Genomic DNA, 16,331 nt, shown 5'->3' with positions numbered 1-16,331 from the left:
CCCACCAGTGGATGTAAGGTGCTGTAGTATTCTTTGTTTGAAATTAGGGATTCCCAACCTGGGGTTCATGGACCCCTTGCTTAATAGTATTAGTCCATGGCATAAAAAACATTGGAACCCCTGTTCTAAATTGAGCATTTACTGTTCCTCAAGTGGCCCCTTGTGCAAGTCTGACAATTCGTAATGCACTGCAAGTTTGAAGAAGGTTTTTGTTGGGTCTCTGCAGTTAGAATCTGGGACTATTTCAACTGAAGTACTCTAAAGATCTTGCCTCTGACATCTTCCCACACCCTATACTTTCCTCAAATCATCTTCAAATTATGCCCATTTGTATTAGCCATAAAATAATTTGTGATTTCCAAGCCATGTTTTTTTAAAATTTTCATCTTATTTACAGATACAAAGCAGTAACAAACTCCTGACAGAGAGTGGCAGGAACTGGCCCTGGGTCGATGTCACTGTATTAGCGTTATGCTACCCACTACACTAGTGTCTCACCCAAATGTATTCAATGCAATTACTCAGAAGCTGCATCTCACAGATGATGTTAGTTTTTAGTGAACTTTAAAGTGTTTTTAAACGTATTTTTTATTTTGAGATGCAGTACAGTGACTGGCCCTTCTGGTCCAACAAGACGATGCTGCCCATTTGCACCTACGTGACCAGTTAACCTACATCTTTGGACTGTGGGAGGACTCAGCACTCGGGAAACCCTGACAGTCACGGGGAGAAAGGAGAAACTCCTCGCAGACAGTGGTGGGAATTACTTTACTGACTGTGTCATGGGTGCTGGAATAGCATTACACTACTTTCTTTTGACTATTTCCTTAACACAGCAAAATTAATTTCCCTGCAAAAAAAATAATCAGCTGGAAGAACCTAATGGATCAGGCAGCATCTGTGGATCATGCTTCTGTGCCAACCTAGCTTGCCCAGTGCTTACTAATCCGTACGTGTTTGGGATATGGGAGGAAGGCAGAGCACACAGACGTGAGGAGAATATACAAACTCCTCACATGCAGAGCGCCATTGAACCTGGGCTGCAGGTACAAAAAATCGCAACATGTTACTGCACCAGTGACTGACCTCGAACTGTCTTTTTGTCCATTCTTTCCCTGATAGAGTGATTGAGTTCTACAAAAAGCAGAGGGAGGCCATGCAGACGTCTGCTGAAAGGTGGCTGAAAGGTAAGGGCTGCAAAGTTATCGCTCCAAATTGCCGGCGTGAACAGTGAGAACTTATAGCTGCTGACCCTTTCCGCTGCCAGTCCACCAACGTAGGCTGTGGCTGCCTGAGAATTGCACTTCCTGCGTTGAGAGTGAGTGCTACAGCATAGAAACTGGCCTTTTGGTCCACCTAGTCCATGCCAAACTCTTATTCTGCCTAGTTCCATCTGCCCTCACCTGGACCATGCCCCTCCCATCCACATGCATCCAAACTTCTCTTAAACATTACAGTCAAGACCATGTCCACCACTTGCTCTGGCAGCGCGTTCCAACTCGCACCACCCTCTGAGTGAAGAACTTCCCCCTTGTGTTCCCCTTAAATACACTTGACTCCCCATGGCTACTTCCACAGTATTGTTACGAACCCACAGGTTTCATTTACTGTGGACTGTTACTTTAAGAGCGCCTAAATGAGGCGGGAATATGATGTTGTTCACTGACTGACTTGCAGCTTGTTTAACTTTAAAACAAGGACACAGGCAGTCACAGTCGAGAGAGAGAGAGAGAGACACCAGCTGATGAAACTTCAGCTGGTCACTGCGATGGTTGGAAACTCTCTTATGCCCACAAGGGTGGGTTAAATATCTGCACACGGTGCACTACGAATGGGTGTCTGTCACTTCATATAATCCAAAGGAGTGGATTTTGTTTGGGATATCCTGTGGAGACCACTTATGTGTTAACCCTTGCCTGGCTATATTGTGTGGTAATCCCTTGAAGAGGATATCCTTGTGACAGATCACTTTTGGTGGTAACTCGTATGTGGTTTTGGAACGACGTGACGGATAAGATCGACAGCAACTGTTATTTTGTTTTACTATCGTGGAATCTGTGGAATACTTTCGTTCACCTGTGGAATTCGACGTAACCACCTTTTCTCTACGTTTCACTCGGGATGACAAATATCTCTTTCCTGTCATACATTCCATGGGTGAACTAAACTTTTCTACTTTACCATCTCAAGACTCTAAGCTTTGTTTCCCCAAGCTTAATTTAGTTTGGGAGCTATATTACACATATATGTACACATAACACTGTTAACATTTGTTTGTCTTGGTTAGGTTACGATATTATAAGTAGGTACTAATAAAGCTCGTGGTTTTAACATTAAAACCCAATTCAGTGTGAAATCTCTTGCTGCTGGTTTATTTCTAAAACGTTACAGTTCGTAACAGTATCTCCTGACCTCTACCATCAAAAGGACTATGACTGCAGATGCATAGGAATGGCACCACCCACAGATTCCCCTCCAAATCACACATCATTCTGACTTGGAAGACATCGTTTTCCCTTCATTGTCACTGGTTTAAATCCTGGAATTCGCTCCCCAGCACACAGTTGTACCTTCGCTCTCCCTGTGTCTGTCTAAGCCCCTCCTAGATGTTGCTCTGTGGATTGTCACCTTGTCATGGTGGAGAAGCTTGTGTGGTCCTGTGATCCCGAGAGCAATGCTGTCTGGAGCTATACTCCTGGTAGGGTCGCCCATGGCAGTAAGGTCGAGGGTGAGGTCCCTGACAAAGAACAATCCAACCAAAACCTCAACGGTGGAACAGGCGGATGAAGTTACTTTGAACTCAACGGCTGTGAAGGCGGATGAAGGCTGCAACAAATCCATCAGCTCCAACCGTCATGGTTTCCATGCCATTGGAATCAGTTGGTTGATTTGTGAAGTACCGGGTGCTTCTTGGAGTGCAACATCAAGCACACGTTGAGCAAATACAAGCACAGGCGTCTTCGCTCTGTGGGCCACTTCATCAGAACGAAGACCATCATCCTCGACCTCGAGGGATAGCCACGACGACGATTGTATCTGCTTCCACTACCCTTCCTGGCAGCTTATTCCAGACAACTACCCCTACCCTTACCTTGCAAATCTCTCTCAATGAGAGTTTACCTGATAGAGGTGTACAAGATGATAAGGTACATAGTTTGAGTGGACAGCCAGAGACTTTTTCCCCAGGGTAAAACTGGCCAAGTAAAAGGCATAACTTTAAGATGTTGGGAGGATAGTATAGAGGGGATGTCAGCTTCTACTTAACCATCATCCCACTGGGGGCATACAGTAGCTCACCAGGGTTCTTAGTCCTGGGCCAGTCTTTCATCTGCAGCCCATCTTCTAGATGAAGATCCTTCCTCTCCCAGGGATGAGGTGTTTGGAGCTTCTGTTGCCGTTTCTGTAGCGCTGGGTTTTTACAGGGTGGGGGTTGGTAACCGCTTGCCCAACATCCTCCTTTCACAGCTGGGCTTGGGACCATTCACCGTGGAGTTGGGGGAGGGTGTCAACGGGAGTTTTTTTTTACACAGTAAATGCTAGGTACGTGAAATGCACTGCCAAGGCTGGTGTGAAGGCAGATATGTTAGGGACATTTAAGAGACTCTTTGATAGACAAGTGTATGAAAGAAAGTTGGAGGGTGATCTGGAAAGGGGAGGTTAGTCTGATCTTGGAGTAGGTAAAACATTGTGGGCCAAAGGGCCTGTGCTGTACTGTTCTACATTCTATTTTCTAAATTTTCTCCCTCTCACCTTAAAGCTATGCCCTGTAATGTTTGACATTTCTAAAAAGAGTCGGTCTGTTTACCCTATCTACGCCTCATAAACTTCCATCAGGTCACAGCTCAGCCTTTTTCTGGCTGAGCTTTTGCAGCGTCAGCTTTCCTCAGAGTGAGATAATTGCTTTCCAATAGTTATGGATGCATTGTTGCAAATCACCAAGAATGCTTAGAGAGTATCTTCCAAACCCATGACCTCTACAAGCTTAGACAGCACCTTTCAAACCCAGCACCTCTACACTTACAGCATCTTTCAAACCCACCATCTCTACCAGCTTAGACATCACCTTCCAAACCCACCATCTCTACCAGCTTAGAAAGCACCTTTCAAACCACCAGCTCTACACTTACAACATGTGTGGGCACATGGCCAAGTGGTTAAGGCATTCGACTAGCAATCTGAAGGTCATGAGTTCGAGCCCCAGCCAAGGCAGCATGTTGTGTCTTTGAGCAAGGCACTTAATCACACAGTGCTCTGCAAGGACACTGGTGCCAAGCTGTATGGGTCCTAATGCCCTTCCCTTAGACAACATCAGTGTCATGGAGAGGGGAGACTTGCAGCATGGGCAACTCCCATACAACCTTGCCCAGGCCTGCGCCCTGGAGAGTGAAGACTTTCCAGGCGCAGATCCGTGGTCTCGCAAGACACTTAGACAGCACCTTTCAAACCCACCACCTCTACCCGCTAGAAGGGCAAGAAAAAAAGACATGGGATCATCACCACATGGAAGTTGCCCTCCGAGCCACTTAACATCATCAGGGATCTGCTTTATTTGCCTTATACACTTGTATGTATTCGGAATTTGCTGTGGTGTGTTGGCACCACGTGCAACAAAAAAAAAACAACATTCAACAATTATAAAGAATTATTTACAAGATAAAGTTAGAGGTTAGAGTTTGGATATGGAATAAAAATGGGCACCACAGTAGGGTACTGGTTAGCACGACGCTGTTACTGCTTGGGGTGTCGAGGTTTGGAGCTCAGTTTTGGTGCTGTCTGTAAGGAGTTTGTATGTTCTCCCCGTGACCACATGGGTTTCCTCGGGGGGACTCTGATTTCCTCCCACAGTCCAAAGACATTGTAAGTTAGTCATTGTAAATTGTCCTCTGTGTGTCTTTTAAAAAATAGGTGTGTTGCAGGGCAGTGCAGCTCATTGGGCAGAAGGGCCTGTTCTATATTTAAACAAAAATAAAATGAGCATAAATGCATAAATACCAGCATGTATTTACAATGTAAACTGCATTATAAAAAGTGGTTTAAAGTGTTTGCAGTGCGGTGCCAGCGATAATAGATAGAGGGGGTGGGGGTCACTAACTAGGATGGTTGATCAGATTAACTGCCTGCAGAAGAAACTTTTAGATGGCATGAAGTTTTTGACTTGGAAATGTGCATATCACCATTCTTTCACCGTAACTGGTTCAAAATTCGGGAGCTCCCTCCCTGACAGCACTATGGTTCTTCCCTCACTTCATGGACCGCGGCCCTTTCAGGCGGCAGCTCAGCTCCGCCTCATGGACAAACTTCCCACAAAGCCCACGTCTCTTACGCAAATATATAAAAATGTTGCCACTTGCCGTGGAGAAAGGTGAAAGCATCCACCCTGAAGGCCCAGCATGTTTTCATCGGGCTGAATTCAAACTGAGGTTCTTCTGAGCCACACTTTTCAATATCACAGTTTAATTGGTGATATTTCTGAGCCCAAAGGTTATGTGTTTGAACCCTGCTGCAAAGACTTGAGCATAAAAACCAGGCAGGCACTTTAATGACCCAAGAGTTCGTGTTCTCCAGTTGAACTAAAATCCAGTCTGCTCTTTACTGATGAGACCTCACTTGGAATATTGTGAACAATTCTGGGCCCCTTATCTAAGAAAGGATGTGCTGACATTGGAGAGGGTACAAAGGAGATTCACTAAAAAGGATTGAAAGGCTTGTCATGTGAAGAGCGGTTGATGGCTCTGGGCCTGTACTCACCAGAGTTCAGAAGAATGATGGGTGACCTCATTGAAACCTATAGAATGTTGAAAGATGTTTTCTATAGTGCAGGAGTCTAAGACCAGAGGACGCAGCCTCAGTACAGAGGAGCGTCCTTTTAGAACAGAGATGTGGAGGAATTTCTTTAGCCAGAGAGTGGTAAATCTGTGGAATTTGTTGCCATGAGCAGCTGTGAAGGCCAAGTCATTGGGTATATTTAAGACAGAGGTAGATAGATCCTTGATTATTCAGGGCATGGAAGGACACAGAGAGAAGGCAGGAGACTGGGCCTGAGAGAAGAAATGGATCGGCCATGACAAAATGACAGAGCAGACTTGATGGAATGGATGACCTAATTCTGGTCCTAATCTTATGGTCTTTAAAAATGACAATGATCGGAGGATGTGGATAGTGCTAGGTTCTTCATCTTGGGATGACAAGAGAGGATAGAGCTTGCACAGTGAACTGTGGGGCTCTGGGGAGTGTTGTAGGACAGAGGGATCTAGGTTACCCAAAATAGTACCATAAGGTGAAGAAGAAGGCTTTTGGCATGCTGACTTTCATCACTCAGGGCACTGAGTATAGAAGTTGAGACGTTATGCTGCAATTGTACAAGACATTGGTGAAGCCCCGGAAATATGTGTTCAGATTTTCATCACCTTCATATTGAGAAAAGGCCATTAAGCTGGAAAGAGTTCAAAGGAGATTTATGAGGTTTTTCCAATACCCGGGTCTTGGACAAGATTTTATTGACATAGTTTGTGGATTGGACTCTAGTTTACGTTATGATGTGCTTCTGGTTTCTGGTCGCTCCTTTATTTCTTGCTACTTTAGGCGTTTTTGATTGGGGCGGTCTGCAGGTAATGAACGACGCAGCACTAGATTGAACTGAATTGAATATGCCTGGACTCCTTTGATTTTGTGTTTTTTATTCTGTGCCTTTCACTCTTTTGTTATCATTTGCATGATTTGGGTGTATTCTTGCACGTTTGGGAGGAGTTTGATGTTTTTCTTTGAACATTTTCCATGATTTTCTTTGTTTCAAGGCTGTCAGTGGAAAGATGAATCTCAGGGTTGTATACTGCATATATACTTCAATAATAAATGTACTTTGAATCTTTCAGCTATGGAGAGAGATTGAGCGCATTGGGACTTTTCATTGGAGCATAGGAGAATGAGGGGGAGATTTGAGAAATGTGTATAAAATTATGAGGACCATAGAGAGTGCCAATGTTTGCAGTCTTTTTCCCAGGGTTGGGAAGTTGAGAACCAGAGAGCATCGGTTTTAAGGTGAGAGGGGAGAGATTTAATATAAAGCTGGGCAGCAATATTTTCATTTAATATAAAGCTGGTCATTATTTAGATTGAGCTGCCAGAGGAAAAGGTTGAGGCAGGTACATTAACTACTTTTAGACTATGTCTACACTACGCCGGATAATTTTGAAAACACCGGTTTCCAGTAAAAACGATAGGCGTCCACACTAAGCGTTTTTCAAAATATCTCCGTCCACATTAGATGGATATTTGGGCGAATCTCCTGTACTGGGCATGCTCAGGACACACAGAAAACAAGCGAAGAGGTATTATTGTGAGTTTGTCCAGTTACAGAGTAGAAAAACTTAAAAGGAATTGCTGTTGGCTCTCGCGCAGGAGGACTTAAAGCTGAAAGAAAAATACTGGAGCGTATGGAGGCAACCGACAGGGAGTTCACGGACAGTATGACAGCTGACTACGAACATTGAAAAACTGACTAACTCTGTTGCATTAATAAAGCACCTTGTTAAATGTATAAAACATGTCTGCATTAGTGTTATCTTGTATTTCCATACAATGTTACATTAGGCTGTTACACATCTATTGTCAGAGAAGTACTTGCATAAATAGGTAAACCACCTTCATACAAGCAAGGACAGAAAACAGGGCAAAGTGAGTATACGTATTTATTCAGTAAGCTATGGGTCAAAGTATTTAGTGAGTACATTTCTAACTCTTCTGGCTTCAGTCTCGTTGCTGTCTGTTCTGAAATTGTTAGGTTATGTGGGGGGTTGCGTTCAAGAAAACAACGAAATGCCGCGCTGCGGCAATCTGTTCCGACACATCATGACAGCGTTTTTAAATAGTCAAAAAAGCTCACTTTACAATTTCACTCTCACGCCGTTCACACCAACTACGCGTTATAACAGCCGTACGGCAGTGCTTGCGCAGTACCAAGCAGAAGCAGAAAAAGCATTGTTGTTGTGGTGTTGTCATGACAGCGTTTTTAAATCTCTCCATTTACCCCGTACACACTAAAACGGATATTAGGCGTTTTCAGATTTATTCACTCTGGAGACCGTTTCTGAAAATCTTCATTTTCGGTGGATGAAAACACCGTTTTAGTGTGGACGGAGGGTCAAAACGAAGAGAAAAAGCTTCGTTTTCAAAATTATCCGGCGTAGTGTGGACGTAGCCTTAAAAGACAATAATAGAAGCTTGCATGGCGTATAGCTCCGGGTTTGTGCTCCAAATGGGTTTTTTTTTCTCGTTTTTTTTTGTTAGCTGGAGTTTTTTTTTGTTTTAGTTAGTAGGGGTTCTTTTTTCCTTCTTTCATTTTTCAAAAAAAAATAGCTTTAACATTTTGTTTTTTTAATTATTATTATTGATATACTGTTTAGCTTGGTTAATAGTTTGATTCTTATTATACATATTAATATATTGACTTGATTATTTTAATGTATCTTTTTTTGTTGTCTATTTTCAATAATAATTAATAAAAAGATTTTAAAATGAAATGAAAAGACAATTGAACAGGTACATGGATAGGAAAGGTTTAGAGGGATGCGGACAAATAGGAGTAACTTAGATGGGAATCTTGATCGGCATGTACCATTTGGGCCAAGGGACCTGCTCTGTGACTCTATGACATATTTCTCCCCCCAACCTCATGGGTTTCCTTCAGTTGTAGCAGTGACTTTCTGCATCCCAAAGACGCAGTAGTTGGTAGGTTTGTGTGGGTAAGCGGTAGAAGTTTCCCTGCCCTATGAATCCATGATACATTGTAAAGAAGAGAAGAGAGAATTGTCCCTGGTCATTATTTGTCCCTCAACCAACTCCTGATAATCCAGCCATTTATCTACGTACAGTTTGCTGCCTTCAGCTTCACTGCCTCAATTTGTAATTTAGCACAGTTGTTACACCTATCAGTATTTTATTTGGAGCTTTTGAACTTCCTAGAAGCCAGTGTCATGTGAGATGCTTCAGATGTTTTCTTCACGTAGATCAACCTCTCATTATTCTGAGAAATAAATACTCAGCTAAAAGCCATCCACTTGTGTTCTTGCTCGTATACTTGGGTGGCACGGTAGTGTGGTGGTTAGCACAATGCTTTACAGTACCGACGCCGCCTGCAAAGAGTTTGTACACTCTCCCCATGACCGCATGGGTTTCCTCCCACAGTCCAAAAATGTGCCAGTTGGTAGATTAATTGGTCATTGTAAATTGTCCGGTGACTTGGGCTCAGATCAAATCAGGGGATCGCTGGGAGACACGGCTTGAAGGGTCAGAAGAGCCTATTCAGTGCTGTATCTAAATAAATAAGTAATAAACTCCTACAGGCCTTTGTAAAGAAGATTATGATGCACTAATCAACAGTATTAACATAGTTAATTGCTCACTGAATTCTGGCATTTTTTCCAGATTCCTTAAAAACCTGCAGTAGTTCAACCCTACTTAAGAAAAATAATTTAGCCTTGTTTTACTTATTGGTTTACTTAATGCCTGCTGACGTTGATTGCATTTCTACAATTTGGGTATATTCGATTACATTTGATTCTATATAATGTTTGTCCTTACTTATGGTTTTTAATTTTGTCTTGAATTTTTATGACTATATTGATTTATCTTTGCAATCTAAGTGAAGCACTTTGTGCCTGCATCTTAATGTATAAAAGGTGCTATATAAATAAAGTTATTATTTTAACGGTAGTGTAGAGGTTAGCACAATGCTTTATACTACCGGTAACCCGGGTTCATTTCCCACCGCTGCCAATAAGGAGTTTGTACGTTCTCCCCCTAACCACTGTGGTTTCCTCCACAGTCCAAAGATGCACCGGTTAGTAAGTTAATTGGTCATTGTAATTTCTATGGGACCAGAGATTGGATATGGGGAGGATGACCCTTCTGACTGAGAATTCTAGAACCAGAGGTTATGGTCTCAGAGTTTGGGATAGGCATTTTTGTGCTGGGATGAGGAGAAATTGCTTCACTCAGTCGAGTGAATCTTCTGAATTCTTTGCCCTCAATTGATGTGGAGGCTCATTCATTGAATTCGTTCAAAATTACTCAATAGATTTCTGGATATTGAGGGATTTGGGAATAGTGCAGGGAAATGGCACCAAGGTCGATGGTCAAAGGTAATCTCCATTCTTCTTGCTCTTCTTTCAGATCTCGTTGAGTGGAATGTTCCAAGTGCTGGTATGTTCTTCTGGATGAAGCTAAAGGGAATTCCAGACTCTCACCAACTCATCTCAGAGAAAGCCTTAGAAAAGGAGGTAATGTCCTGTTTGTGGTAACAAACCCTTTACCTCTCACCCCACTCTTAACCCTCTTGTCATCTCCACCCCTCGTCTCACACCTTCTCCTTTACTTCCCTACTCTTCTTGACCCTTCCCTCAATCTTCAGTCTTCCTCTTCACCTTCTGCCTTTTTTTTTCAACCTCTTCCTCTCCCTACTCTACTCTTAACAACTCATCTTCATCACAGTTCTCTTTCTTAATCACACACTCCATCACCACCATCCCGTCCTCTTCCAACTTCCACTATTTTCACACTCTCCTCCTCTCCATCTTCCGCCCCCCAACTCTCCATGAGAATGGCCTCTCTCCTCTATACTCAGGTCCTTATGTTTTTCTTTAAAGCTATGTTGACACAAGAAGGCAACCCAGGCCCTGTTGCAAAACACTGTTCTGTGCCATTGCAATTCTGATCCAATGAAAAGACAGGAGAAAGTTGTTTTCATAAACAATTAACTAAAGAATTTGCTGCATCAAAGAAAACCTTTAAATCCTTGCCACCAGTAGAGACGCCTTGCAACAGCAAATGTAGAAAGGAAGTCAACTAAATTGATTCAAGAAAAGTTTCCAAACAAAACAACATTCTCACGTTCCTTCTGCTGTCCTGGACTTCTGGCAACAGCAAATTTAAGAGTACCTTTCCTATTTTTATCACCACTTACAATCTTAGTCCATGGATTGGATTTAGAGCATCGGTAGGCATTTACAGCTCCATCTACTCAGGCTCAGTTCCCACCGCTGTCTGCAGGAAGTTTTTATGTTCTCCCCATGACCACAAGTGTTCCCTCCGGTTTCCTCCCACGTGCCTAAGACCTGCAGGTTAGTAGATTAATCGGTCGCATGGGTGTAATTGGGCAGCACAGGCTAATAACCACGCAGTATCTCCTTTCAAAAAAAAAAGGAAATGAAGATGGAGCCCTGCACAGGTTTGCCCTAGCCCCACCATTTTTAATGTAATACAACAGTGTCACACTGGTGTCACCCTGACAGTGTGGGAAACGTATGAGGAAGGCACGCTAGAGGCGACACTTCATCAGGGTTATAAACTCAGTCAGCTCCATCATGGACACTAGCCTCCCCTCCACAAGGACATCTTCAAAAGAGGCAGTGCCTCAAAAAGATGGCATCCTCACCATCCGAGACATGGGCCTCTTCTCATGACCGTCATGAGGGAGGAGATGTGGGAACCTGAGGGTGCTCACTCTGTTTTAGGAACAGCTTCCTCCCCTCTGCCATCAGATTGCTGAGGGGTCCATGAACAATCCTTCACTATTCTGCTCTCTTTTTGCATTACTTCTTGTCACTTATAGTAATTTTTTTTATGTCTTGCATCGTATTACTCCTGGAAAACAGCAAATTTCACGACGTGTTTCAGTGATAATAAATATGGTTCTGATTCTAATTCTGAAAGTGACCCAGTATTTGCTGCGCACCCGGAGCTGGACAAATCCATTCCAGCTAATTACTGCCCTCTTCCCAATCTATATACATTAATTGATGAAGGGAGGGCTATTAGGTGACACATCTTCAGAAATGACAAAGCCCAGTGTGGCATTTGTCAGGACCATCCATCTCCAAATCTTGTCACAGTTTGTGCATCCTCAACTGTGAGGCTCTCTGAGTGGAATATGCAACATGATATGTAAATGCAAACTCTTCTTTACCCATTACACCACGGTAACGTAGCAGTTAACAGGACACATTTATAGATGTTCCAGAGTTCTGAGACCAATTCTGGCACTAATCTGCAAGAAGTCTCTCTGTCCTCCTCCTTTAAATCATGGGTTGTCCCCTGGTCCAAAGAAGTACTGGGTAGGTTAACTGGTCATTGTAAATTGTCCTGGGATTAAGTTAGGGTAAAACTGGTGGTTGTGTGGTTGCTAACTCACTAACTCTTCAAAGTTGACTCTTCAACCGACCATTTCATTTTACTTTCACACACATTTACAGCTGTTACGGCAGCATGAGTCGTTGGTTGCTAAGAGTTGATGCTCGTTGAAGTGTTACGTTAACTTGCCTCTCCTCTCTCCTCAGGTGCTGCTTGTCCCTGGTCAAGTCTTCATGCTCGATAGTTCAGTCCCCTGTGCATATGTGCGTGCCGCCTATTCCATCTCCACCCCTGAGCAAATAGATCAGGTAAGTACTTGCAACGCTCACTGATTTAATACGTGCTTACAAACTTGTTATCTGATCTCAAAGGGCAAAGTAAATTTGTTATCAAAGTACTGGTTATGTTAAAGTATCGAACATTCTGCTGGAGGACCTGACCTGGGTTTGACCAGATTGCATCGGGGTCGACCTTCGATGTTGTGTCCCAGCTGTCCACATGATACACAAGCCAGGGCAGTACGATATGGAGAGCAAGCTGTTTCCCATATTGCAGGCTTCCCCTCTACATGAATCCAAAGGGACAGTAGAGACTGATACAGTTTGGTATCTGTGGCATTGTAAGCATTGCTAGTCAGCATTGAACTCAACGTAGCACTGCCTTGAGGACTGCAGCCCTGAATTTTCCTTGGGCTTTACTCCCAAAGCCATCTCCATGCCTCAAAGCAACGGAGTTTGAGAGCAGTTTTTCTTCCCCTAGATGAGCTGCCAACCAAGGCTGATGAGCCCCATCTGCCCAAAGCGACTGGTGCTAAGGCATCAGTAACCCACCTTTACTCCTTTACCTATGCAGTCACAATGAGAACATTCAAACACCTTACAAACAATGGTGGGAATTAAGCACATCGATGATCGCTGGTGCTGTAAAGCAATTACGCTTACTGCTACGCTATCATGCCACCCACACCTAGGCAGCATACTGCTAAAACTTCTTCCCTGCACATTCCAACATCTTGAAAAAGATCTTCCACATCCTTCCTGTAATGGGGAAACCTAAGTCGCACATAGTCACACCAGAAACGGGTGAATCTGTGGAATTCATTGCCACAGACAGTGAGGCCAAATCATTGGATATAGAAACAAAGGTTGATAGGTTCTTAATTCATAAGGGCTTCAAAGGTTGAGGGGAGAAGGCAGGAGAATGAGGATGAGAGGGATAATAAATCAACCATGATTAAATGGCGGAGGAGAATCAATGGGCTAAAGGGCCTAATTCTGAACCTCTGTCTTATGATAAATTGTGTTTATCTATTACATTGCATTTATCTACTTCAGCAAATATCTCGTTGCATATGGTTTTTACAAATGAAGATAGTATATAAATACCAGATCTTTTCATGCAACTGCTTGTCATCCCATTAAAATAATGTGATAAGTTTTCCTCACTTCCATCTTTCTTATTCTTTCAGGGTTTTCAACGACTGGCTGCACTCATCAAGGAATCAATATAATGCTGCTTCAACAACATAATATACAGATCAAGCCTGAATTAAATTGTCAAAAATTACCTCACACTTTTCTTGTCTACCTGTTAAACCAGAATTGAAGTTGCACTTGCCAAAGAGAATTTGACATGTGGGAAGAATATCCTGTCAGTGTTGGTTATTTTCTGGGCAGCTTCCAAGGAATGGAAGAACATGGGTCATGACTTTCTAAAGAAAATCTGGGCATCAAGAATTGATCACTTGGGGGACTATATATGTAAAATAAAATTGCCCTTTATTAAAATACTTTGCTCTTACAGAACCACTTCATAGGCATGGTGTGGCCTCTTTCATTCCCTGAAGAGTCAGGAAGTATGTTGTGTGCCATCTTCAGTGTGAACAAATAAGGTGAACCATAGTCAATGCTACTACCACACAGCTCCAGCAATCTGTCTTTGATCTCGAGCTCTGGTGCTGTCCATGGGGAGTTTGCATGTTCTCTCTTTGACTGCAAGGCTTTCCTCTGGGTCTTCTAATTCCCTCCCACATTCCATTGGAGAGTTAATTGGCCATGGTGGCATGCTCCTGGTGCAAGTTGGAGGCAAGAGAATCATGGGAGAGTGTTGACAGGGTTGTGGGGTAGTGCAGGTTAGAGGGAAATAAGTGGGTGAATGAGCTGTATGACCTGTCATAAAAAGTACTCAGCTACTTGAGTTCTCTCTGCTATTCGATGTCACGAGTGATCCAGTGACATGTTCCATTACAATCCAATCTCAGCCTTGAATATACTCAACAATAGAGCTCCCAAAGCAGATAGAAATGGAGAAGTCTGCAATCAGTGGGCACAATCTCAGAATGGAGGGGCATTGCTTTAGAACAGAGATGAGGAGGAATTTCTTTAGCCAGGGGGTGGTGAATCTGTGCAATTCATTGCCACAGACAGCAGTGGAGGGCAAATCATTGAGTATGTCTAAAGGTTAATAAGTTCTTGGTTGCTAAGGACATCAAAAGAGAAGGCAGGAGAATGGGGTTGAGAGGGATAATAAATCAGCCATGATGGAATGACAGAGCAGACTTGATGGGCCTGACTCTGCTTCTCTGTCTTATGGTCTTGTGGTCTTAAAACAGAAATGGTCCTCCTTCAGCTGTGATTAGCGCAATAGTTGCCCATTCTTATGCACAGTCCTTGGTTATTAAAGGTGGATGTTGATAGCTTGTTGATTAGTCAGGGCATCGAAAGTAATGGGGAGAAGGCAGGGGAATGGGGTTGAGAGGGATAATAAATCAGCCATGATGGAATGACAGAGCAGACTCGATGGTCTTAATGGCCTAGTTCTGCTCCCAAGTCTCATGGTCTTATGGTCCTAATTCCAAAACAAAGATACTCCTCTTTTAGTCTTGTCCTGAGATTAGGCCCTAATTTTAGAAGGTGATATTTGAGTCCACATGATCTTCTGCAGCCTAATTAAGTCTTAAATCAGCCTCCTCTGTTTCAAAGAAAATAGCCCAGCACAACACTCCAGTAATGTGGTGGCATGATCTTGATAAAGCCCTCCAGATATGGCCCAGTTATTAACATCCTGTTGGCTCTTACACTCATAATCCTGACGAAGGGTCTCAGCCTGAAACGTCGACTGCACCTCTTCCTAGAGATGCTGCCTGGCCTGCTGCGTTCACCAGCAACTTTTACGTGTGTTGCTTGAATTTCCAGCATCTGCAGAATTCCTGTTGTTTGCTCTTACACTCTGTGCCTTGTCTGACAATGGAAGATAGTTCAAAGTTCACATTTATTTATCACGTGTACATTGAAACATACAGTGAAGTTCATTGTTTGTGTTAACAACCATGGGTGTGCTGGGGGCAGCCCACAAATGTCTGTCAAATGTGGAGCAGAGACTTGGGACTCCAGCCTGTCCTCCAATTCCCCCACATCCCTGTCCCTGAAATGATAACCTAACCCACCTCTGATCCTAAAACCATCCCCACGAACCCAAAAAGCCACTAAAACTGAGCTATGCCCTTAATGGATTTCCAGCATCTGTAGGCTCTCTTCTGTCTCTGACTTACCACAGTTGGTAGGTCAGACTAAAATCAAACCCTCTCTGTGTCTCCATTTCACTGCTCCACTGTGAAGCCTCTTTGAAGCATGCTAACCCTGAGGGAATTTCCCTCCCCTCTTTGATGGGAGTTCTGTGAGAACCCCTCTCACTACTCCCCTCCTGCGATCTCAGCTGCTCTCTGGCTGTTTGATTTGATGTTCCACTGCCCTCTCTTATCATATTCCATCTTCAGCATTTATCACTTCCACCTAACACCTCCCAGCTTCTTACATCATTTCTACTTTCCCCTCTCCCTAAACTGCCTATCAATCCCCACCCCTCACCTCGATCTACCTATCACCTGCCAATTCCTACTCACTCATTCCTACCACCTCTTTATTCTGGCCATCACCCCACTTTCTAGTCCTTATGAAGAGTCTCAACCTGAAAAATCAACTGTCTTTCCTCCATTGATGCTGCTTGACTTGCTGAGTTTCTCCAGTTCTTTTGTGAGTTCTCTGCATGTCTTATATATCTAAAGCTACCATTTGGTGCCTATTTTTCAAGGGATATATGGTAGGTAGCAGACCTTTTGGACAACTGTATCCAAGCCGATTACTGAATATCCTTATAAATGCTATCTTTCCCTCTTGCATTCCCATCAACTCATCCCCTGCTCCCAA

General features: G+C 43.3%; 1 protein-coding gene across 4 annotated transcripts in view; it reads left to right on the top strand.

Moving 5' to 3' along the window:
• aadat (aminoadipate aminotransferase) overlaps nt 1-13,939 on the top strand; it is an 86,581-nt gene extending 72,642 nt beyond the window's left edge. For all 4 annotated transcript variants that reach the window (XM_072257102.1, XM_072257104.1, XM_072257101.1 and 1 more), the window contains exons 11-14: nt 1,123-1,187; nt 10,171-10,277; nt 12,333-12,434; nt 13,595-13,939. In XM_072257102.1, the coding sequence (XP_072113203.1) occupies nt 1,123-1,187; nt 10,171-10,277; nt 12,333-12,434; nt 13,595-13,636 (316 nt within the window). In that variant the 3' untranslated portion in view covers nt 13,637-13,939. The remainder of the gene's footprint in view (nt 1-1,122; nt 1,188-10,170; nt 10,278-12,332; nt 12,435-13,594) is intronic.
• The last annotated feature ends 2,392 nt before the right edge of the window (nt 13,940-16,331 follow it).

Source organism: Mobula birostris, chromosome 5 (genome assembly GCF_030028105.1).
Source record: "Mobula birostris isolate sMobBir1 chromosome 5, sMobBir1.hap1, whole genome shotgun sequence".
NCBI classification, from domain to species: Eukaryota; Metazoa; Chordata; class Chondrichthyes; order Myliobatiformes; family Myliobatidae; genus Mobula; species Mobula birostris.
This window is presented reverse-complemented; position numbering and strand designations above follow the sequence as displayed.